The 21,271-nt window shown below is 33.0% G+C and overlaps 1 protein-coding gene and 1 pseudogene across 1 annotated transcript; both read right to left on the bottom strand.

Moving 5' to 3' along the window:
- Window positions 1-1,270: 1,270 nt before the first annotated feature.
- On the bottom strand, window positions 1,271-9,274 carry LOC120202786 (annotated as a pseudogene).
- Window positions 9,275-12,937: 3,663 nt separating this feature from the next.
- On the bottom strand, window positions 12,938-17,123 carry LOC120202966 (kinesin-like protein KIN-14S). The gene is made up of 12 exons (XM_039203334.1): window positions 16,933-17,123; window positions 16,803-16,853; window positions 16,282-16,412; window positions 16,102-16,186; window positions 15,746-16,009; window positions 15,368-15,647; window positions 14,903-15,064; window positions 14,536-14,751; window positions 14,376-14,413; window positions 14,079-14,242; window positions 13,872-13,985; window positions 12,938-13,749 (listed from the first exon to the last, which is right to left on the bottom strand). The coding sequence occupies exons 1-12, from the start codon at window positions 16,979-16,981 to the stop codon at window positions 13,045-13,047; spliced, it is 2,259 nt and encodes a 752-aa protein (XP_039059265.1). The 5' UTR covers window positions 16,982-17,123; the 3' UTR covers window positions 12,938-13,044.
- Window positions 17,124-21,271: the final 4,148 nt, after the last annotated feature.

The following is a 21,271-nucleotide window of genomic DNA, read 5'->3' as shown; positions in this document are numbered from 1 at the left end:
ATATTATATAAAAATTATTTATATCTTTAACTAAATCATGATTTTTTTCAAGTTTCACCATTACTGGAAGTAAACATATAAATAAACAGAACATTTAATAAATTGTTTGTGAATTGTCTATATAACACTCGTTTATGTTTGTTTATTAAACTAAATACACAAACGAATATATATAAGCATATTCAATACGTTTATGCTCACGACCAAAGTTATTTATTAACTCATTCATTTATATTCACAAACAAACGAGTTTAATCATTTAAAAAACTTACCCTTTCTTATGTTTTAATATTAAAAAAAGATATATAAACCGAATGTATATTAAAAATTTAATATTTAAACTATAATTCCAAAGAAGTTTAGACACTAATTATATAATTTTACACAATTTCCATATTATACTAGTTCTTTCTTTAAAAACTATCTTCAGGATTGTTGAAATGTTGAAAGAACTTATTTCCGAATATTAAATAAATATTAACACCAACACAACCTTAATTGTTCAAACACGATTCATTTACACCTCTAATTTTCAACTCATCGCTAGCTGAGTGAGTATATTTTAGGAGTGTCAATTAACACCCAAAAGTTTTTAAAATTCTTATTTACCCCAAAAATTATATAATATATATATATAAAGAAAAGAAAAATAACACCCTTTTAAAAAAATGACACCTTCTAAATAAGAATAAGTTTAGATCTTAAAACAATATTTAAGAATAAAAATTTAATACTCAATTTTCCCATTTAAAAAAAATATATATATTTCTAAATTTCAATCTCCAAAATTTTCTGACTCTACCCTACGCTTGGGGACAACACTCAAGCAATTCACAAGCAGTGATCCCAGGTTTCCATTTGTTTCAGCCCAAAAGGTTCACTTCCGGAATGAATCCTGTTAGCTTTGATTCCTATCCAGGGTTCTATTGATTGGGATTGTTTCATATTTTACAGAGCATTACATTTCAGGATAAATCATGTAATCATAGAAATCTCCTATTGTAAAAATGCTCACTTATGATAAAAAAATCACATACAAAAATTTGGCCAATGGGTCATGGAATATAAAATTCACATACAATTCATTAAAATTAGTGTCAACAAGTGACAAATTATTTAAAGAACTATTTTATTTGGCAATAAGTATTGTATATATGTTACAACAGAGAATTGCATTGAAACACACTCGTTTCTGATCATGGCTATCTGTGCTAACCATTGAGCATGCATGTAAAACTACAACCATCATCTGACATAAAAATTTATTGAATTATTTCGAATGGACAAAAATCATACTCTTAGTTGGCTTTGATTTATAATTTAGAGGGTGTTGCTTCGGATATTGAAAGTTCGGCATACATGCCGGTTATGGCTTTCGCAAAGTACTCTTTTGCTTGAGGCCGCTTGATCTGCATAGACAACAATACGAATTCGATGAGTAAAGCCTAAACGAGACACCTATGCTTACAAGTTATACACTTGATCATTGTTGAGTCGAGCTTGAGCTATAAGTGAGTTGAACTCGAATATCTTAATACGTAAGTTTTTAAAAAAGAATTTCCTAATCGAACTTCAAGTTTTGAATCTCGACTCAAGCTGATAGACTACACCCTAGTGAGATCATATAGATTATAATTTTCATTCATGCTCCATGATTCGGTTTCTTTAGTCTCTTCTTGCATTCAGAGAGTATTAATTCTCGAGCAATATGCCACTATACATACGAGATTATGACCCCCATACGTATAAAGTAGTTGAAAATCGAGTATAAACCAATGTCATATCCAGAGACAGACACTTGACCCGTTGATCATATCCTATAGGATCGATTTTCTCAAAACAAATTTAAGGTGAAAACCCCCTCAATCCGAAAACAATAGTATAATTAACCTTCATATATTTAACGTTAACATATAATACTTTTCTACCTATAATTTTCAATCAACTCTCTATTACCTAATAAAAATAAAATTATATATTATAACAAATCGGGTAAGATTTTGGGTCACATACAAGTTTCCTAAACCCAAATCAAGTCAGAACTTTCCTAAACCCGAATCAAGTCAGGTGGGTGTAGAGATGTTATACTTGAATTATGTGGGTGAAAAAAACCCCGACCCGACCCATGTTCAGCGTACATTCATTCCATATAATGTAGTAGTAAACAGAGGATGACAGATTACCTTGAATGTTGGAGTAAGCAACCCATTTTCCAAGGTGAATGGTTCAGGCACCAAAGTTACAGCTTTGGCGAATTCAAAGCCTCTCAGCTGCAAAGACACAGGAAAGTCGAACAAATTAAGAAGCCTTGCTAGTGGAAAGAATGCGTAAAATCATTCAGATAAAACAATTTACCTGTGCTTCCCTTCCTACATTATCCATCTCTGTAAGAACAGCATTCCTTGCTCTTGGATCATTGCACAGCTGTCCTAAATCTTCATGCTGTAAAAATTCATCCAAGAGAACATTAGTACAGTAAAAAGAACTCGAATTATTTCCATGATTTTGTTTTAATTTCCTGTGATTGATACATATTGTTATAAATTGGACAAGAGTATGAGAAATATATCCCACGAATTCTCTGATTCGTGAAAAAATTGAACATACCAACGTCGGAGACTTACTCATTCGTGATAAATCATATAAATGACTAAATTTTCATCATTGTTTCTTCTCTTGAGAAATCACAAGTATGTTGTTTCAATCAAATCGAAAACTTAATTTCTAGGTGCAAGTAAGTAGAGGTGTCAATGGATCAGGTCGGACCGAGATCTAATTTTAAAGAAATCTAAGCCGAAGGCCCAACCCACTTAAATTTTTAATTTTAAAAACATGTATGAGCGTGAGCGTGATGCAGAGCACACACCTGGATACCCTGTGATGCAGCCCACTCTCTTAGCACATCAGGTTCCACTGCAACTACCGCCACTAAAGATGAATTGAAACTATCACCTATAAACATATTAAGCAGTCAGAAAAATAGAAAATGGTGAAGCTGACGGAAGTACTTATAAGCTATTTACTGACCATACACAAAACACTGAGCAACAAATTTGCATTTCGCATATACATTCTCGATCTTCTCCGGTGCTATGTACTCACCCTGTGCCAACTTAAATATGTTCTTTTTCCTGTAATGAATTACCCGAACATGATCGTAAAAAGGTTTGAATGTTATCGATGAAAATGATCCGAGCCGATATTCTTAATACATTCATATATGAACCATATAATAACATAAGGTTAAACAAATATTTACCTATCAATAATCTTGAGACGGCCTCCGCGTACCACAATCCAATGTCTCCCGTGTGAAACCAATCATCATCAAATACTTCTCTCCTGTTCAATCAACAAGGCAGTTGGGTCAATTGGAGATTTGCTGATAAAAGACATAATACCAAAAGATGCTCTGACGTTAGATTAAATAATTATTTTGATCAATATTTTTCTTATAGTATTTGGTCTCACATTTTATTTTAGGAGAAAAAACCCCATCTTTTGGAGCGTTTACTGTTTGTTGACTAACGGACTCCATCACATAGGGGTATTTATACCCAAAATGAAATGTTAGAGGCCAAAATAATCCAAAAATATTAAGGTCAAAGTGTATTTAATCAAAAGTTAGGAATTTTTTGTTATTAAGCCGCTGATAAACATGGCAACAAAATATAACAAAGCTATATGATTACGTTTGCACTTCATCCTTGTAGTAGCCTTGAAAAACAATAGGACCTCTTACACAATTTCCCCTCGGGGATATGGGTCGTCCTCAGAGGTGTAATTCATTTCAGGAACATCCACAAGCTTTACTTCTGAGAAGACAATGAATTATAAAAAAATTATAAAGGATGTTCAGATGATCAAATAAATAAGGTTCATGGTGATAGGAAAAATTCCAAGATGAGATGAATTCTATCTGGAAAGTTATTCATTTTAAAACGAGTAGCATTCGGATTCCCGGAATTTATAGCTAGTGATTCAGCTGTCCCTAAAGTTCAACGTGTAGTTGCATTTAGATTTTATCTAAGGACACTCACCGCAGCCAGCACAAGGAGACCCAACATGACCGATTGTGATGTCCCCGACATCCATCAAGGTTATGATACAAGAAGTCTCCGTCATGCCATACCCTCAGTATTAAACAACCAAGCCCTGTAAAATACACTCATCAAAGACCAAGGAACATAAAGCTTGGTAATTTAGCTCTTAACTTTACCATATCATGAATTCATGATCAAATTGGACCAGTGTTGCCGGTTTGGATGGATGTGGCCTCTAGACCACTGCCATGCTAAGAAAATTGCTCAGGGACAACAATCATATATAATTGCCTCGTCTAAGAAATCAACTTACACTCTCAAGAAGTCTGCTACATCAGGAGACAGAGGGGAAGCACCAGATCCCATAATACGCACTCGACCTCCAAGCTTTTCCTTTATTTTATTGAAGACCAGTTTGTCCCATATTGGTGATGGATTCCTTCCTGAAACAATGTAGGAAGCACAAGCAATTGGATAGCTAAACATGAGGCGAGCATACTCTCGTTTATAACCAATATAAGGCGCCAGCAGATTAATAAGAAAGTTCACTCTATCTTTAAAGAAAATTCAGTTGTTAGCTTGGATACCATTCACGATGGCTTGCCTCTTGGAATTGTAGGCAGCTCTAAATAGCCTCTCCTTTAGACCACCCGAAGTGCTGACAGCATTGGTGATCCTGTACAGCGATATTAACTAAATAACAATTGACAAAAGTTGCAGTCAATTTATTTGTTGCACAGAACCATTATCATACCCAGCATAGATTCTGTTATATAACCGAGGCACACTACAAAATATTGTCGGTCTAAGAGAAGCCAAATCATCCATCAGTTTCAAATTGTCCTGCAAACAAGAGAGGCATAGACTTCATAAAACTTGTACGAAGACTAAACCAGAATTGTTATAGATTTCAGCAGTAGAGGCTTGGGAAGAAACAGATATATGTGCTACCCTGGACCAAAGTTTTGAACTGAACACCGACACAAATGTATCAATAATAATAATAAAATAGCTGCCTATCTTAACTTTTAGATTTGTTCAACGAAAATTACATATCTAAACCGTTTTCCTACCATCTGTTATTTTTGAATGATACAATATGAAAAGAAAAGAAGAGAAAGATCATGCAAAAAGTTTACAAATGAAGATAATCATAATATATTAACAATATATCAAACCAAGAGAAGACTTCCTGAACTATCGCTCTATCAGTCATTTAAAATAACAGTAAACTAATTCAGCAAGCAACCTTCCAGGATAGTAATGCAGTAGAGAACACGATTCAATGAGCCAGTAGAATGACAGGCACAGATAAGTTCAATCAATATTTTAGTACTATAAATAAGATGGACGCACTTACTCGTTTTGATACTGTGCATAATATTTTTTAACTTACAAAGTTGCATTTAATCAATTTGATTGATATGTTCCTCAACATGCAATACAAGAGTTACTGTAGATGTGATAATCACATACCCCCTGGTAGAAGCCAACCCCAACGCCATTGTGAAGACAGATGACTTGGTTTGATCGTTCGTAATATGCGCCAAAGGAAGATAGGAAATGTAACTGTTAAAGATAAAATAAATCAATACATAAAAAAAATGTATCTTGACAAAAGTTTCATAAGGTTTGCATTATATCAGGTAATAAATTGAACAAAGAACTTACATGTCCGAGGAATAAAATTTCACTTTTCGGCAGAAGCTAGAAGCATTTGCAATTAAATTTCCATGAGACAAAACAACTCCCTTTTGCAGAGAAAACAAGAAAAAGCAGTATATGTTAGGCAGCAAAGGAAGTGAAAACAGGCAAGGACAACTAGCAGGAGAAGCCCAACATAAAAACATCAAAAGAATCTTACCTTTGGCGTTCCAGTAGTGCCACTGGTGTAGCATATTGTCGCATCATCAGACTTAGGAGGGCAAAATGGTTGCAGATTACTGCGGCCCTAAAAGATCATTTAGAATAAGTTCATATAAACTAGAAGCCAGATTAAATAAGCAGATCCGCTATTTGTTTGCATTTCAGTTAGATGACTTGCTAAACTAATTATAAATCCTATTCTATGATATAACCGTTCATTCAGTAATGAGGTAAAGTGTTTACGGCTATCATCATTCATCAGTCTTAAATAATTTGAGGAAAAGATATAAGTTCAGCAAAACAAGTAGACCCTCTTATAAGCACTTACACAACATAAAGGATGTGGAGTAACTTGAAATATAAGCAGCATACTGGAAGTGAAATGGTTGAACTAAAAAAATACACAGAACTAATTTTATACCTGGCCAAGTAATTTCAAGTACGATATGAACTTCACACCAGATGCTGAGGGAAGCGAAGGCAAGTGTTCATCAGCTCCTCCCACCACCTACATAATAAAAGGTGCCACGACAAAACATATGCTTAGTGGGAACAAAAAATTAGTATAAATACAGTTTCGTACTTTTGTTGTGATTCTATAATGAGATTCTAAGAGTACAGACCACTATAAATTGTACAGATGGAATCTGAGATATGAAAGTCAACAGCTGCAATTATAAAAAGAGAAAATGAGGTAAGAAGCAAATTTTAAATCAGCAGTTCAAACAATGATTATTACAAGGTTTTGCAGCAATTTAAAAACTAATACGGTTCAAAACATAGATCTGTAAATTGGTAGGAGAAAAAAATGGAACTCACGGTGTTCAAAGTTTCTGGGACACAAAAAATAGCTTTTATGCCAGAATGGTTCACAACAAACTTAACCGCATCAGGACCTGCAGATGAACAAAAGACTGTCAGAATTGGGTTACGAAGAACTAAATGAAATCATTAACCAGTTGAAGTTGAAACCTAGAGTATCATATAAAGGAACTGAAATGTATGAATATGCTGCACAAGCATGGTCCACCACTAGCCACTCGGGTCTATTTATAAAATAAAGTCCAACACAAGCTCCCTGTTGCACAACCAGAAAAAGAAATAAATGCTTAACAGTGTCAACGGTTAAAATTAGAACAGGAAGAAATTCTAGTCGTAGCAAGCTAATATATAGGAGTAAATCCACAGTTGGATAAAGATGGCTTTCTAAAACATGGGAATTCTCCTCAAAGAAACTTACTTGTTCTAACCCATAATACCTAAGACCCGAACCTATTGCTTCCCGAGCTGTAGCAGCTTCTCCAAATGTCATCCACTTATACCTTAATATGCAAGCATATTAACAGAATCTCATAATTAAATCCCAGTATTAATTCTGAATAAAATTGGTTTTAAACTTTTTAAAACAAACTTTTGAAACTCACTCCCCAACTGTTCCATCCACCCGAATTCGCGTTCCCAAGTACTTGTAATCTCTGTAAGCCTCGACAGCATGTCTAAGTAACAAAACATTGAAAAACATATAATAAGCGTAAAATACTTCACATTTAAGAGGAACAACGGCAGGGGGAAAAAGATTCTCACACAAAGTTTTCATGCAATGTCCCGATTTCAGGATGATCTTCAAACCGACCCAAAAGCTTCATTGGAGAACGAGCCGATCTGCGTAAGCAACTTTAACATTAAGAAGAAGAAGAAAAAAGGAAAGGAAAAGCAGAGTGTAGCAAGAAACAGAGACCTATAAACATTCCATTTTCCAGTTTGCAATTTCTCTGGAAGAACTACACTGTACTGTTGATCTACAAAAATAATTATAAGCCAAAAAAATCATGAGAAACAGGATTAAAGCAATAAAGAGAATTAAGACTAATAACTCATATACTATGATGATCAAATCAAACTAAGCCATCAATCACAAAATTTCAAATAAGATTAAGATTAATCAACCTATGTACATAAGAATACGATTAATCAACTCGTATACTAAGATGCTCAAATCAAAATAAGAAAACAATTTTAAAAAAATACATAAAACACTTCCATCTTCTGAATATTTAACTACGAATACACAAGACAAGAGAGAAAAAAGAAGGAAATATCACACGTATGATCAAATTAAAATAAATAATGATCAAAACAAAACTACACAAAACACTTACATTTCCTAAACATTTAACTTCTAAACACATAAAAACACGAATTATGATGTCATTTAACTGTACTTTATGTAAGAACATTTACACGTTTAACAACTCACAGAGTACTTACCGTCAAAGAAGGGTGGCGAGGAGGAGGAGGTGACGTTACGGCGGATAACGGACACTTCCTCCTCGGCGGCGGGGGAAGGATGGAGGTGAGAATTGATGGCGGTGAGGCGGCGGCGAGCTGGAGATTCCATTTTCACGGCGGTTTTTTGCTTTGCGCGCGGCAAAATTGAAAATAAAAAGAAAGTGAAGTCGGTACCGTCAAAGAGAGGCAAAAGTAGGCAAAAATTAATTAATTCTTTCCTTTTTCGGATTTAAAGTAATTGAGAATTATATAGAATATTTATATAAATAATTAAATATGCAATAAGCGGATATGTGGGCACACTTTTTAAGATTATATGTTTGACAATGACGTGTCGCTTTATTCTTACATTAAAATGATAACTTTTGGTAAAATTCTACAATTACTCCCTATATTCTGCGAGAAATGTTATTTAGGTAAACTATGTATTTAGTCACCTATCTATTACTATAATTTCGTTTGGATCATTCAGTTATTTTTTTTAAATCATATTTGAATTATATTTTAGTTTTATTTTAATCATCTATCATTAAAAAATTAAGAGTAATGCTAACGTGCTATCATAAGGTACTATACTATCATCGTTGAGAAAAATAAAGATTGTCACAGTAACTCTGTTTATCTTTTAACAACAGGTGACTAAAACATAACGAAAATGTAACATTAAGTATGATTTTTTAAAAGTAATTAGATGACCAAAATAAAACTACAAGAATAGAAGAGTGATTAAATATATAGTTTATCCTAAAAATAAAATAAATTGTTGAGAATTCATTAAAAATTAAGGGTAAATACAAATTGACCCTGACTATTGGGCGATACTTTATTTAGTCCCCGAATTATTAAAAGTTGCAAAATAATCCTCCGATTATAAGACGTTGTTTTATCGAGTCTTGACTATTAGAAGTTATAAAATGGTCACATAACCATTCATATGTTCCAAATTTATACTTTTCATTAAATTTTTGACAATCGTCTAAACAGGACATTAACATGCCGATCAATATACGATAAAGTCATATTTTAATGATGTTTATCGTCACCGTCGTTGTTTTCAAGTACTGGCTCGACGACATAACGTACACATGGACTCAATCCACAAAATATAACTCAAACAATTCTGAAACCAGATTTTTTCATATCTTAGTGAGCAGGTTAACGTCCAACTTAAATGATCGTCAATCTTTTAATGGAAAAGAATGAGTTTATAACATATAAATATTTGAATAACTATTCTGTAACTTTTAATAGTCAGATAACTTAACAAAATAACATATTATAATTGAAAGACTATTTTATAACTTTCAATAATTAAAAGATTTAATAAAATAATGTTATATAATCGGAGTACCATTTGCGTACTTTATTTAAGAATTAATTTAGATTGAATAGTATGCAGTACATTGTTTGGTCCATTCGGTCAAGCGGTAGAAGCTGCTAAGATTGTTCATTGCGTGTACGTGTCGATATAGGATTATAATATAAAAGGGGTTTTATTTTATTTTATTTTATTTTATTTTAAATATGTTTGACTTGTAATTTGGGTGTAATGTTAGTTGAGTGTATAATTTTATTTGTATTACTCTATGGCAACTTATCCTCTAGCTTTTCTTTTTCTTTTTTTAAATTAAAAAGTGAATAAACATGTTTATTTCCTTTTAGGCTTATTCAAAAAATTAATAAAAAAAATTAAAGATTTTGAAAAATTATTTAAAAAATTAGATAAAGAAGAAAAGTAGTTGATGAAGTCCTTTTAATTATTTTGTCAAAATTGTCTTTTATTATAGGTAATTTTCTCGGGATCTATTATAATTATTAATAATTTTAGTCATGAGACTACGTATAATTTTATACATGAGATGAGTAGGGATGGGTATGAGATCCAACCCGACTCGATCAGGTCAAGTTTTTTTTTTAATTTCGGATTTAGGTCGGATTTGAATTTAGGGTGAAAATACATTATTCGACCAGACTCAAAAAATATAATTTTATCTAATATATTTAATAATACAATAATATCTCTATATATGTTATTTTTTCAATTAAATCACTGTTTTTATTGAATAAAATAATATTTTATTATTGTTTCGGGTCGGGTCGGGTTCGGATCGGGTGAATGGTGTAAAATTTTTGGGTCGGGTCGGGTTGGCCGAAACCCGACCCATGCCCATCCCTATAGATGAGGGATAATTTTATAAAATTTTAAGAAAATAAAATTAATATTGATAAAAATATTGAAATTACATGAGAATTTCAAATTTTTAAGGGGTCACTCTCGTCAACTCCCCTTGGTCCATCCTTGTCAAAATCTCAAAAGGTAAAGGTTAAATTGCAAACGAAAAAAAGAGAATTGGTGTCAAATTCATACAGCAATAAGGACCAAATTGAAAAGAAAGCACAACAATAAGGCCAAAAGTGGAAGAAATTTTAATCTATAAAAACTTTGTTAAAGAGCACATGTTATATAACTATATATGCCTAGTCGAACCATGTGATATATGTGGTTAATAAATAGTAATGTTAACTTTTTAAGGTCTCAGATTGAACATGACGTCTACAGTATATGACGGTTCATTATCAAATGATTGAGAGAACATATGTTATATTACATTAATCCAAGAATAATAAAAAACAATAATTCATTGTTATTCTATTAAAATATTATAAATTCACTCCAACAAAAAAATTTATTTCTATCCCTACTAATTAATATATTTGAACGGGTAACATTTATATTTAAGTAAATCTATCAAGCAAGGTTAAAAATTTAATTGACGTTAAATTAGATTACGAGAATTATTCTATAATATATCTTTAAAATATTTAATCTAAATTAATCGATGGTTATAGTTTTAAAGCATTAATATATTATTAGTTTGAAGGTCATCCATATAACATATTTTATATTATCTTTTTAGTTATGTGTCGTCATCAACTTATGTTCTTTAAAGTAGAAGGGCCCTTTCAACTAGAAAATCGAGAGCCTCTATTTTATCTCGTATTTAATCCAACCGCTTAAATGCCACCTCTTGATATAGGGGTGAGTATAGCGGAACTCGACTCGACTTGAAAATTCGTGAGCATAAAATTTTTAAGCTCGAATCGAATTCGAACTCGAAATTATGAACTGAAACTCGTGAGTACCTCGAAAAGATTCGGAAAAAAAATCTTAAACTTAACTGGATTGAAGCCTCAAACTCGAATATGAACTTTAAATACATGAAAATCTTACTATATTTTTTTTAAAATTAATACATAAATATTAATATTATTAATAATCTATTTTTTTAAAAATAAAATCTTAATATATTATATTTTCGAGTTGTTCACGAGCTTTTCAAGTCGAATATCAAATAACTCGTTTCAGCTCGTTAAGAACTCGAGTCGAGTCCATTCGATCTGAGTATTTATGAGAGTTGATCGAGTCGATTTCGAGTAGCTCGCTATATGTCTCGTCTCATTTACAACCCTATTTTGATGAAAGATCAACGGCTCAAAATAAACAAAGGAATCATCCGTCTTATTATGTACCTGATTTTATCATTTTTAATTCAGTTAGAAGAAAATTTACAGGTCAAAATTTGCTATTAGATGTAATTTTGGTAAAATTAAGAAAATAACCCTTTAAAATATGCTAAAGTTTAGAAAAATAAAATCAATACGTAAATCTTTTAAAATTGGCAATTAAAATAAGATATGTAAAAGATAAAAAAGGGACCATTGTCTTAGTTTACCCTTAAATTGTAAATAAAGTATTGGTTATTAAAATTTTAAAAATTATAAAATAATCATTAAATTTATGAAATTGTTATAAAATGGTCGCTATAACGTTATAAATATAAGTAGTCATTAAATTCTTTATACTATTATGAAATAATCATTAAAATTTATTGAAGTATTGAACTATTTGAAACTGTTTATTAAATTTAAGTGTAAAATACACAAGAAATCATTGAAATATGCTCAAATGATCCTTTTGGTTGTTTTACTTTCGAAAGTTATAAAATGGCCATTAATTTTATCTAACTATTACAATCAGTCACTTTGACGTTATAAAAATTTATAAAAATTTGATAAATTTAATGATAATTGTATATATTTGCTAAATTTTTAAAGTTTAATAACTAAAAAAGATTATTTGACCATAATTACGTGACTTTTGTATATTTGTTTTAAATTTAATCAATATCATTGAATTGAGTATGGTTGTATGCGTGAGTATAATCATCGTATTAGATCATGATTCTGATTGTGGTCATGAATGTCGTAGATATATGACGTGATTTATTTTTGGAAAATAATTATGTTTTTATCAGTGGCGGATACACTAAGCCCTCTAGGGGTTAAGTGCATCCCCATTATTTAGGAAAAAAAATGAAATTTAGTATAATATGATAAAGAAAAATGGAAAAAATAAAAATTTTGCACCTATTATTTTAAGAAAAATAAAATAAAATTTTGGACCCTATTATAAATCTCTGGATCCGCGACTGATTTTTACATTATGAATGTAGTTGTGGTATCACAATGACTTTAAAAATTATTACGATGCGACTGTATATTGTATTATGATGGCAATTTAATACTATATCTATAGTTATTATATCAAACAACTACCTGAATCAGCTTGAAGGATATGATACGCAGCCAAAAATCTATGAACAACACCATGTTTCAATAGAATTTGTAAATCAAAATTCTAGACCAAAATACAAGACTGTATAGAAAAGAACAGGATGTTCACTTTGGTAATCAATCTGTCAATAGGAGCTGCAATGCAGATTCGAATTCGAACCTTCATTGCTTCTCGGAAGAAGGTCGCAAAGGCAAAAACGACGACTTCCTGTTAACTACTTTGAATACCTTTTAACTTGAGCGGACTCCACACCAACGATTTCCGTTGCAAAGCAACAACGGTCGGATGCCTTGGCTTCCATGAACCCGCCTGCGCGGCCGGAGGGCTCCCCATGAACTTGCTGCTGCTTCTCATGGCTGTAGGTGATGTCTCTGATGGATTCCTAAACCCTGGCAATGGAGAAAACAACCTTGAATACCTTGCCTTCCGGGCATCCCTCGCTAATGATGGTCTGTCCATTGTACCATTGTTGAAACCGGAAGCTGACTTGTGGAGTGGTGTTGTCGTGTGCAAATCTGGACGGAAGGTAGCGATGGATACCCGCCTTTTAGGCTGAAGAACTTGAGTATTGGCTATTGGAGGTTTGATGGCAATGGAAGAACGTCTTGGTTTCAAAAGGTTTTTTCTGTTTGCCATCGCGGTTTCAGAGTGGTTTTCTTTGTCGTTTGATGATGCTACCATCGACATTCTAGATGTCTTTTTGATGGTGGCCAAAGGTGATGCTGGGGGTACGAAGTTGCCGATTCTTCGCAGTGGTAACCTCGCTTTCGATGGACCAAGTGGCGGTTTTTTCTCTGCTGCTTTTCTAAGAGGTGGTCTAGTAGAAGCAGCAGAAGACGAAGAAGCAAAAGCTCTGGTTTCCTGCTTTAACCGGGTCTTCCGTTCCTCCGCTAGCTGATTTTCTAGGTCACGAACCTGACATCAAATACCAGGAAGAAAAGCATCAGAATCTAGAATGCTAATAAAAGTTTTACGATCGGAAAAGGCTGATCTACACCTCGGAGATAACCGCTACAGTTTGTTTAATATATGATTACCTTTTCTTGGAGACTTTTGCATATATGTTCTCTGGCAGAAAGTCTCAGCTGCAAGGATTGCACATTATCCTGCAACTTCTTTGTTTCCCGGTCATCATGTTTCAACTTTTCTGCCTGTTAATTAACAAAAAACCAGAGATCAAACAAATTGAATCCACCACAAATGTTAAAGAGAGAAAATTTTCAAATTTCATCAATTTGACGTACCATTTGCTTATACTTGTAGAGCTCAGTAAGGTCCACCTGTTTGCGGGCTGGACCACTTTCAATCCCCCTAACTCGGCTAGCAAAATTCAGTGAACAGAGGGTCTCCCCAAGGTCCAAACTAGATGGGCTGATCTGTACAAACATCACGGTCTTGCAATCTCCTCCTGCATTTCATGATTTTCCATTAGGCCACAAAACAAGAATACAGATCCTTCATGGCCAAAATCTTTCCAGATTAACTAGCTTCAGATAAAGAGCATCAACTTCAATCGATACTATGATGAGACAAAAGCTTACCTAGAGAGCTCTGTAACATATGTGTGAGCTTTGAGTTCCTGTTTTGAAAAGTAGAAAGAATAAAGGTGTTAACGTTAGACATATAGATTTTTTATTCGGTCGTGTGTATGTGTTGTTCGTGTATGAGAACCAGCGTGGAAAGTGAGGAAGACGAAGAAACCTGTAAGGAATATGGGACGTTTTGGATGCCAGGGCGGAAATTACATCACCAAGCGCTGAGAGAGATTTATTTATGAACTGGGATTCCTTCAATCTTTCACCTTCAACTTCAATCTTCCCAACACGCTCACTGCCAGCCAAATCTACCAGCCATAGGTGACTCCTAGTCTTTTGGCCATTCATCAAATTTGTTCCCCTTACAGTTACACGTAACAAGCTGCAAAGGAGAAATTCTGGTCATTATTGTTAATGCACTGCTATTTCTCGGCCAGAGTTGTTGAACAACAAAAGCTTTTTGATTTGATCGCATAAAGTCTAGCCTTTTAAACATAATTCAGAAACAAAACAAATAGAAAGCAAGATATTACCAGTGAGAACGACTGCTCATCTCATTAGCGTTGGTAGCTCCAACTGATCTGACCTTGTTTCCAGATTTTAGCAGCTCCCAAACTTCCTCTGTATTGTAAACACTAGCTTCGACAACTCCTGGAACTTCTTGTGTTCCATCTGCTGCTTGCTTGATATCCAACCTATATCGACATAGCGTAGGACTTCAACATTGGAATTAACTCTCCAAATATGGGGTTTCTAAATCTTCTTCAGGGAAGACATTAAACAGAGACTGGTTGAAAATTCTGAGCTTTATTTAATCTTCTGATAATAATGGATTTGTTTTATCTTCTCAGCATTTTGTTCCTAAAAATAGTTATTAACGTTTATGCCAATGGATTTCTTTCTTTATGGAGATAAAAGTAAATAGATTTCACATGTCTGTCTTGCAACAAGACTTTAATAATTGGCCAACCATATACATATTAGTGTTAGGAATAAACCTTTTAGTAGGCTGGTTGGAGTTTTCTCCTAGAAGGTCCCTTATCTTTTCGTTGTAGACCTCCATCATGCTGACAAACAGTTCATATTTCATCACACCACCTCTCTCTCCAGCAATACGAAACAACTCCTCCAATGTCTTGTAATTAACTCCTCTATTTTCCGGTGTTCCCTCCATAGTAAATGTTTTCCCAGTTCCAGTTTGCCCATGTGCAAAAATGCAAACATTATAACCATCCAACACAGAAGTGACTATGGGTTTAGTACGTGCAAATACAATGTCTGCATTAAAAAAAAACAGAGAATTAAAAACATTTACAGTAAACATCAGTGAAGACATCTCAGGTTATGTAAACACAATCAAGAGATCTTATGGGTACCTTGGCCATCCTCAGGCCTAAATACATGATCAAACTTGAATTGTTTCTTGGAAGAATCAGAAGATATTATTTGCAGCTCAGCATCCTGAGATGAGTCAAATTCAACCACAGAAGAGGAACCATTCGAGATTTCAACTTGGCTTAGAGGTCTACATCTGCAGAAAACTCTGATGTTTCCTTTAAGCTCAATCACTTCGTTGTAAAGGATCTTCCTCTCTGATGACTCTTCTAGGTATTTCTTCTTCAGAAGTTCATATTCATTATCTATAACAAACAAGAAATAGAAAAATCAAATCAGATAAAAAAATTCTAAACACAGAGACCCATTACTTTCGTTTCTTCAATCTATTACTTACTGAGAAGCTGAAGAGTTCCCACAACATCAGGACCAGGAAAAGACTTAACTTGATTAGACAGAATTTCATGCTCTTTCTTCAAATTCTGTGACATTAAAGTCAATCCCTCGAAGCATTAATGAGAAACAAGGAAAAAATATATATCAAACTTATGTAAAGCAATAGCCTACTCTATTTTACCTGAACACGGTTACTCAAATTAATAACTTTCTGTAATATCGGAAGAGTTGGCCCCTGATCTGGAGATATTTCTTGGTTCATGCTGGATATAGTATCTTCATCCATGGAGTCGGTATGCTCTTCCAAAAGTTCTAAAGAAACACCCAATATTCTTCAAATTAGTATCTAATTACTCAAATATTTAAAAAAAACATAAGCTTCCCCAAATATGATAACTTGAACGTAAAAATGAACCAAGAGAGAAAGAACATTACACCTAACTTTCTAGCCAATATGAAGGATTCATGAACTGTAATCAATGGTGTGTATAGAAGAAAATGATTAAAATCAACTAAATTCTTCCACATACGCTAAGTTCTGAACTAAACAACAAAGATAAGTATCATCCAAGTAAAAAATTTCTAGGGTTTCGAACATGTGAAAAATATCCCTAACTGCTAACTTTCCTTTCAGATTTAGAGAACATTAAAATTTGACTCCAAAGTAAAGAAAGCAAGAAAGAAAGAAGAAAAAGAACTAACCAGTGTGTGAGTTCGGAGAAGGCTTTGATCCGCAATTCTCCACCGTTGGATCTATAAAAACATCAGTTTTTCAAAGATCAGAATAATAAAATATAATTGAAACAAAAGAGAGAGAAAACCAAGTCGCAACCTTTATCAAGAACGACCAGAGCGGAACTCTCCATGCCCATTTCAGCCATTTGATTACGAGAAAAAAGAAAGAAAGAAAGAAAAGCAAGAACTAGATTATTAGATAAGAAAAAAGTAAACGGAAAATTATACGATTTAGGAAGAAAAATTGGGAGATTGAAAGATATTCAGAGCGAGATTTTTTTTGAGAAATGAGAAATGACGAAGGAGAGAGAGAGAGAGAGAGCTAAATCGATGCGTTGAGTTTAAATTTTGAAAAGAGGAGATAGGGTTTTTTTAATTCAAAATGGAGAAACGTGAACCGTTGGATTGACTTAGCTGTTTATAACGGCTATTTTCATATAAATATCTTTTGTATAAAATACACTATAGGTCACTATACTATACTTAAATAATCTTTTTAGTCACGTAACTTTCCAAAGCTACAAAATAATCATCAAATTTATCGAACTATTATGAATAATAATTATATTATTATAATAAATCGTAAAAGTTTGATAAATATAAGGGTAAAATAAATATGATCACTCATCTATTACTTAGTTTCTCTTTTGGTCACCCAACTACTATTTTTTCAAAATTATACATAATATTACGTTTTTATTTTGTTTTGGTCACCTACAGTTAAAAGATTAATGGTGATGCTGATGTGATATTTTTATTATTTTTCAATATTGACATTGGATTATCTTATTGTGACATGTTAATATCATTTTTATTTTTTTAATGGCGAGTGAACAAAATTAAACTGAATATAATGTCATGTATGATTTTAGAAGAAAAAGAATAGTTGGGTGACTAAAATAGAAATTAAGTAATAAGTGGATGACCAAATGAGTGGTTTATGATCATTTTGCAACATTTATATAAAATATAATGATCATTTTAATATTTCGATATATTTAATGAAAATGTTGTAATTATTCAAAACAATGGATGACTATTTTGTAATATTTAGAAGTTTAATACTCAAAATAATCATTTGAGTATAGTCTGTATAGTTCAATGGCCTTTAAATGTACTTTACCCATATCCTTTTAAGGAGCGTGTGCCCAAAGACTAGAGAAGTTTGGGTTGGGGTAGTTTAACCCAATTAAATTAAAGGCTTTATTCACAAATTGGGCCCTGAATTATACTTGATTTTTATTAATTAGAGTGTACTAACAATCACTAAACTATGTTGAAATGATCTTTTGACTATTAAATTTATCAAATTATTACAAAATGATCTTTAAATTTATAAAAGTTTATCATTGTTTCATAACATGCAGTGACTATTCTGTAACAAATTGTTAATTTTTAATTATTATTTTATAACTTCTAAAATTTCAATGACTAAAAGAATCATTTCAATGATTATGATTATAGGAAATTTTTAAAATGTACGATTCTTATGTAATCTTAAGTGACTAATTTTTATTTCCACGATTATAAAAAATTATCCTAATTATATATTTAATTTATGATTATAAATTCATAGAGTTAAATCGATTGGTTTTAAACTTTTGAAAAACAATATATATATATTTGAACTTAATAATTGATCAAACTTTATAAATCAAAATAATCAAACCGAGATAAACTGAATTCAAATGGTTGTCGGTTCGAGTTTTGCTCATCCTTAATATAAGAAATATATATTAAATTAAGACACGTGTTTCAAATGAATATGTTCAAAATTTAAAAGTTTTGCATATATTTAAAAGATTTTTACCAACAAGGGTTGATTCAAGCAATAAACAACTTGATATCACCTTAAACAATGTGTCAAATTCGAATATTTATGTATGCAAAAAATCTATGCTGGGAGACCCACCTACTAAAATCAGGTGTGCGACGCGAATTGATCTGAATTAGTCAAGACGAATCACTAGAACAGGAAGGGAAAAAAAGAAGAAGATTATGTCGGAAAACTGAAGGGTCCGAGCAATATAAATGCATGGTTGTTCTAAGAAGATGACATTACCGAGTCTAGTATGTCGGAGACAGTAGAATCATTGTCCCTCAATGGGAGGAGTTCCTCCTTGCAGCATATACATGGTAAGCTGCAAACCCAACTATGGCCACGGCGGCTCCAACTGCAAATGGTGAAAAACAGCATCGGAATGATCAAACAATTCGGCCTTGCGAGTGTGATTATCGATAAAAATATGAAGAGGGAAGTTCAGAAACAAGGGCGCAGGGGACGAAAAAGGAACAAGCAACCGGGAAGCAAGACAAGGATGATAGCTGCAAAGCAAAATTTTAAATACATATTTCAGCTTGTACATTAATCCTCCAAGGAACAGTAAGACGAAGCGCCTGAACATCCTGCGTAAGACTTGAACATAATCCTTCCTAGATCTGGTCAAGGATTTAAATTGTACATTGTATGCAAGTTCGTACTTTCCCCAAACACGTGTTACTTGGAAGCAGGTGTCAGTGTCGAATACAGGTATGATTCTTGCACGTATCTGTTTTTCTAAAAAATTCTTTTGGAGGTCGTGTCCTCCATTCATGTTCAATTGCAGTGCATAGTGCATGGTGCATGGTGCTGGGTCTAGGAGTGTCATAAGGGCCCACTGCAGTGCACAATATAAATCATTAAATACAAGCACAGGTTAATCTATAATAGCCAAAATATGCAGTATTGATCAACCCAATAGCCAACCCACCCAACTGCAACAAGAACTGCAGTGCAACATTTTCATAAGAAACCACGAATGTTTATAGAGTTGCTGGTCATTATTCCCATAACGAATCAATATTCGAACTGCAAAACTCCAAACAAGAGGAAGTCAAAGTTTTCATAAGCCAGTATGCGTTAAAGTTCCCCGGAGTTTGCGTGGTCGACAATGCGTTAATTCTTATGATAACACAAGAAGTATGATATTCGCAGTTCGAGAGAGGAAACCACGAATACCTCTGACAGATATGCATCAAGTGATAGCCCTCCCAGAACAGTTTCTTCTGCAGCGTCCTTATATGGAACATCACTCCAAGGGCTGAAGTTTAACAGAAAAAATGTCAAGCATTATCCATGACAATGTCCTGTTGGAAACTTATAATGATAGAGATAACTATATATACAAAATACATAGTTGGGATGGAGAAGACATACTGGCCCTTAAATTTGCACTGCAGCAAAACTGTACATTTGCGGCGTTTTTTTACCTATAGCAGCGTTATTTAAGCCCCGCAAAAAACGCTTATGAAAAACGTCGCAAGAAGCGCCGGGAAAACTAGCACCGTTAGGTGAAGAGATATAGCGGCGTTTTTTGAATAAACGCCGCAAAAGTCTAAATATTTAATGGTGTTTTTTTGGATATAAACGCCGCAAAATGTCTACATCTATAGCTGCGTTGTTCGGATACAAACGCCGCAAAAGGTATGGTATATAACGGCGTTTTCAGATACTAACGTTGCAAAAGATCTGGTATATAGCGGCGTTTTTTGTTACAAACGCCGCAAAATATCTAAACTTTTTGTGGTGTTTTTATGTAAAACGCCGGTATTGTTTGTGTTATTTAGTGACGTTTTCAATAGGGAATATACTGCACTTTAGTAAAAGAAAGAAAACTAATATCATTTCAAATGGGAATCATAGTACCTTTCTAGAGCAGTTGAGAAAACATCCTCAACTTCAGTTGGCCGAAGGTTATTGTCCTGAAAAGAACAAGATCCAAGTTGTTAGAACTTCAAAAACTTTAAGAACAAGTTATAAATGTTGAGAGCTAGTTGTTTTTGTTCTGCATTGGAGCCTCGCGCATCTCCTCCTGGACTATTTTGAACGCTTCCATCGGGATTGTTCGAAAAATCTGTAATTCTGCCGGTTGTGATCATGCCAGTCTCGCCATGTTATTCGCTACCTTATTCCTCTCCCTAGATACAAAGACGAACTTCAAACTCGAGCATCTGATACTCAAGTCTATAATAAAGGTAGTCATAGAAGAATATACATGATATTTTAAATACATCTATAATATAAAAATTTAGACGTCAAATAATTAATCAATTTTAAATATGAGATAATTAAGGCATGCTAATATGTGAAATTAATATTTTTTAATTCATACAATTTATTAAATGTTAAGATTTTTTTTAATTTTAAATAATTCATAACTAAGTCAATGTTGTGCTGCTTGGAAAACCTTGTTGGTCAAAATTTGGATATGATTTTGTTTTCTCTTTTGATTTCCTTCCCCCCCCCCCCACCCCCCACTAATCAAATATATAAGTAATTAATTAAAAAAAGTCATATACCACAATAATAAATTAAATATGATGAAATTTATTGACAATTACTAATGATACTATTAAAACCAAGAATAATTGTCGACGTCTTTAATTCTTTCAATTTT

This window comes from Hibiscus syriacus, unplaced genomic scaffold (genome assembly GCF_006381635.1).
Source record: "Hibiscus syriacus cultivar Baekdansim isolate YM2019G1 unplaced genomic scaffold, ASM638163v2 tig00009009_pilon, whole genome shotgun sequence".
NCBI classification, from domain to species: domain Eukaryota; kingdom Viridiplantae; phylum Streptophyta; class Magnoliopsida; order Malvales; family Malvaceae; genus Hibiscus; species Hibiscus syriacus.
This window is presented reverse-complemented; position numbering and strand designations above follow the sequence as displayed.

Coding starts and splice junctions, on each gene's coding strand:
- LOC120202966 (XM_039203334.1), bottom strand. CDS start 16,981: ATGGCTGAAATGGGCATGGAGAGTTCCGCTCTGGTCGTTCTTGATAAA. Junction 15,648..15,745: donor TAGGCCTGAGGATGGCCAAG/GTACCCATAAGA, acceptor TTTTTAATGCAG/ACATTGTATTTGCACGTACT. Junction 13,986..14,078: donor TCTACAAGTATAAGCAAATG/GTACGTCAAATT, acceptor GTTAATTAACAG/GCAGAAAAGTTGAAACATGA.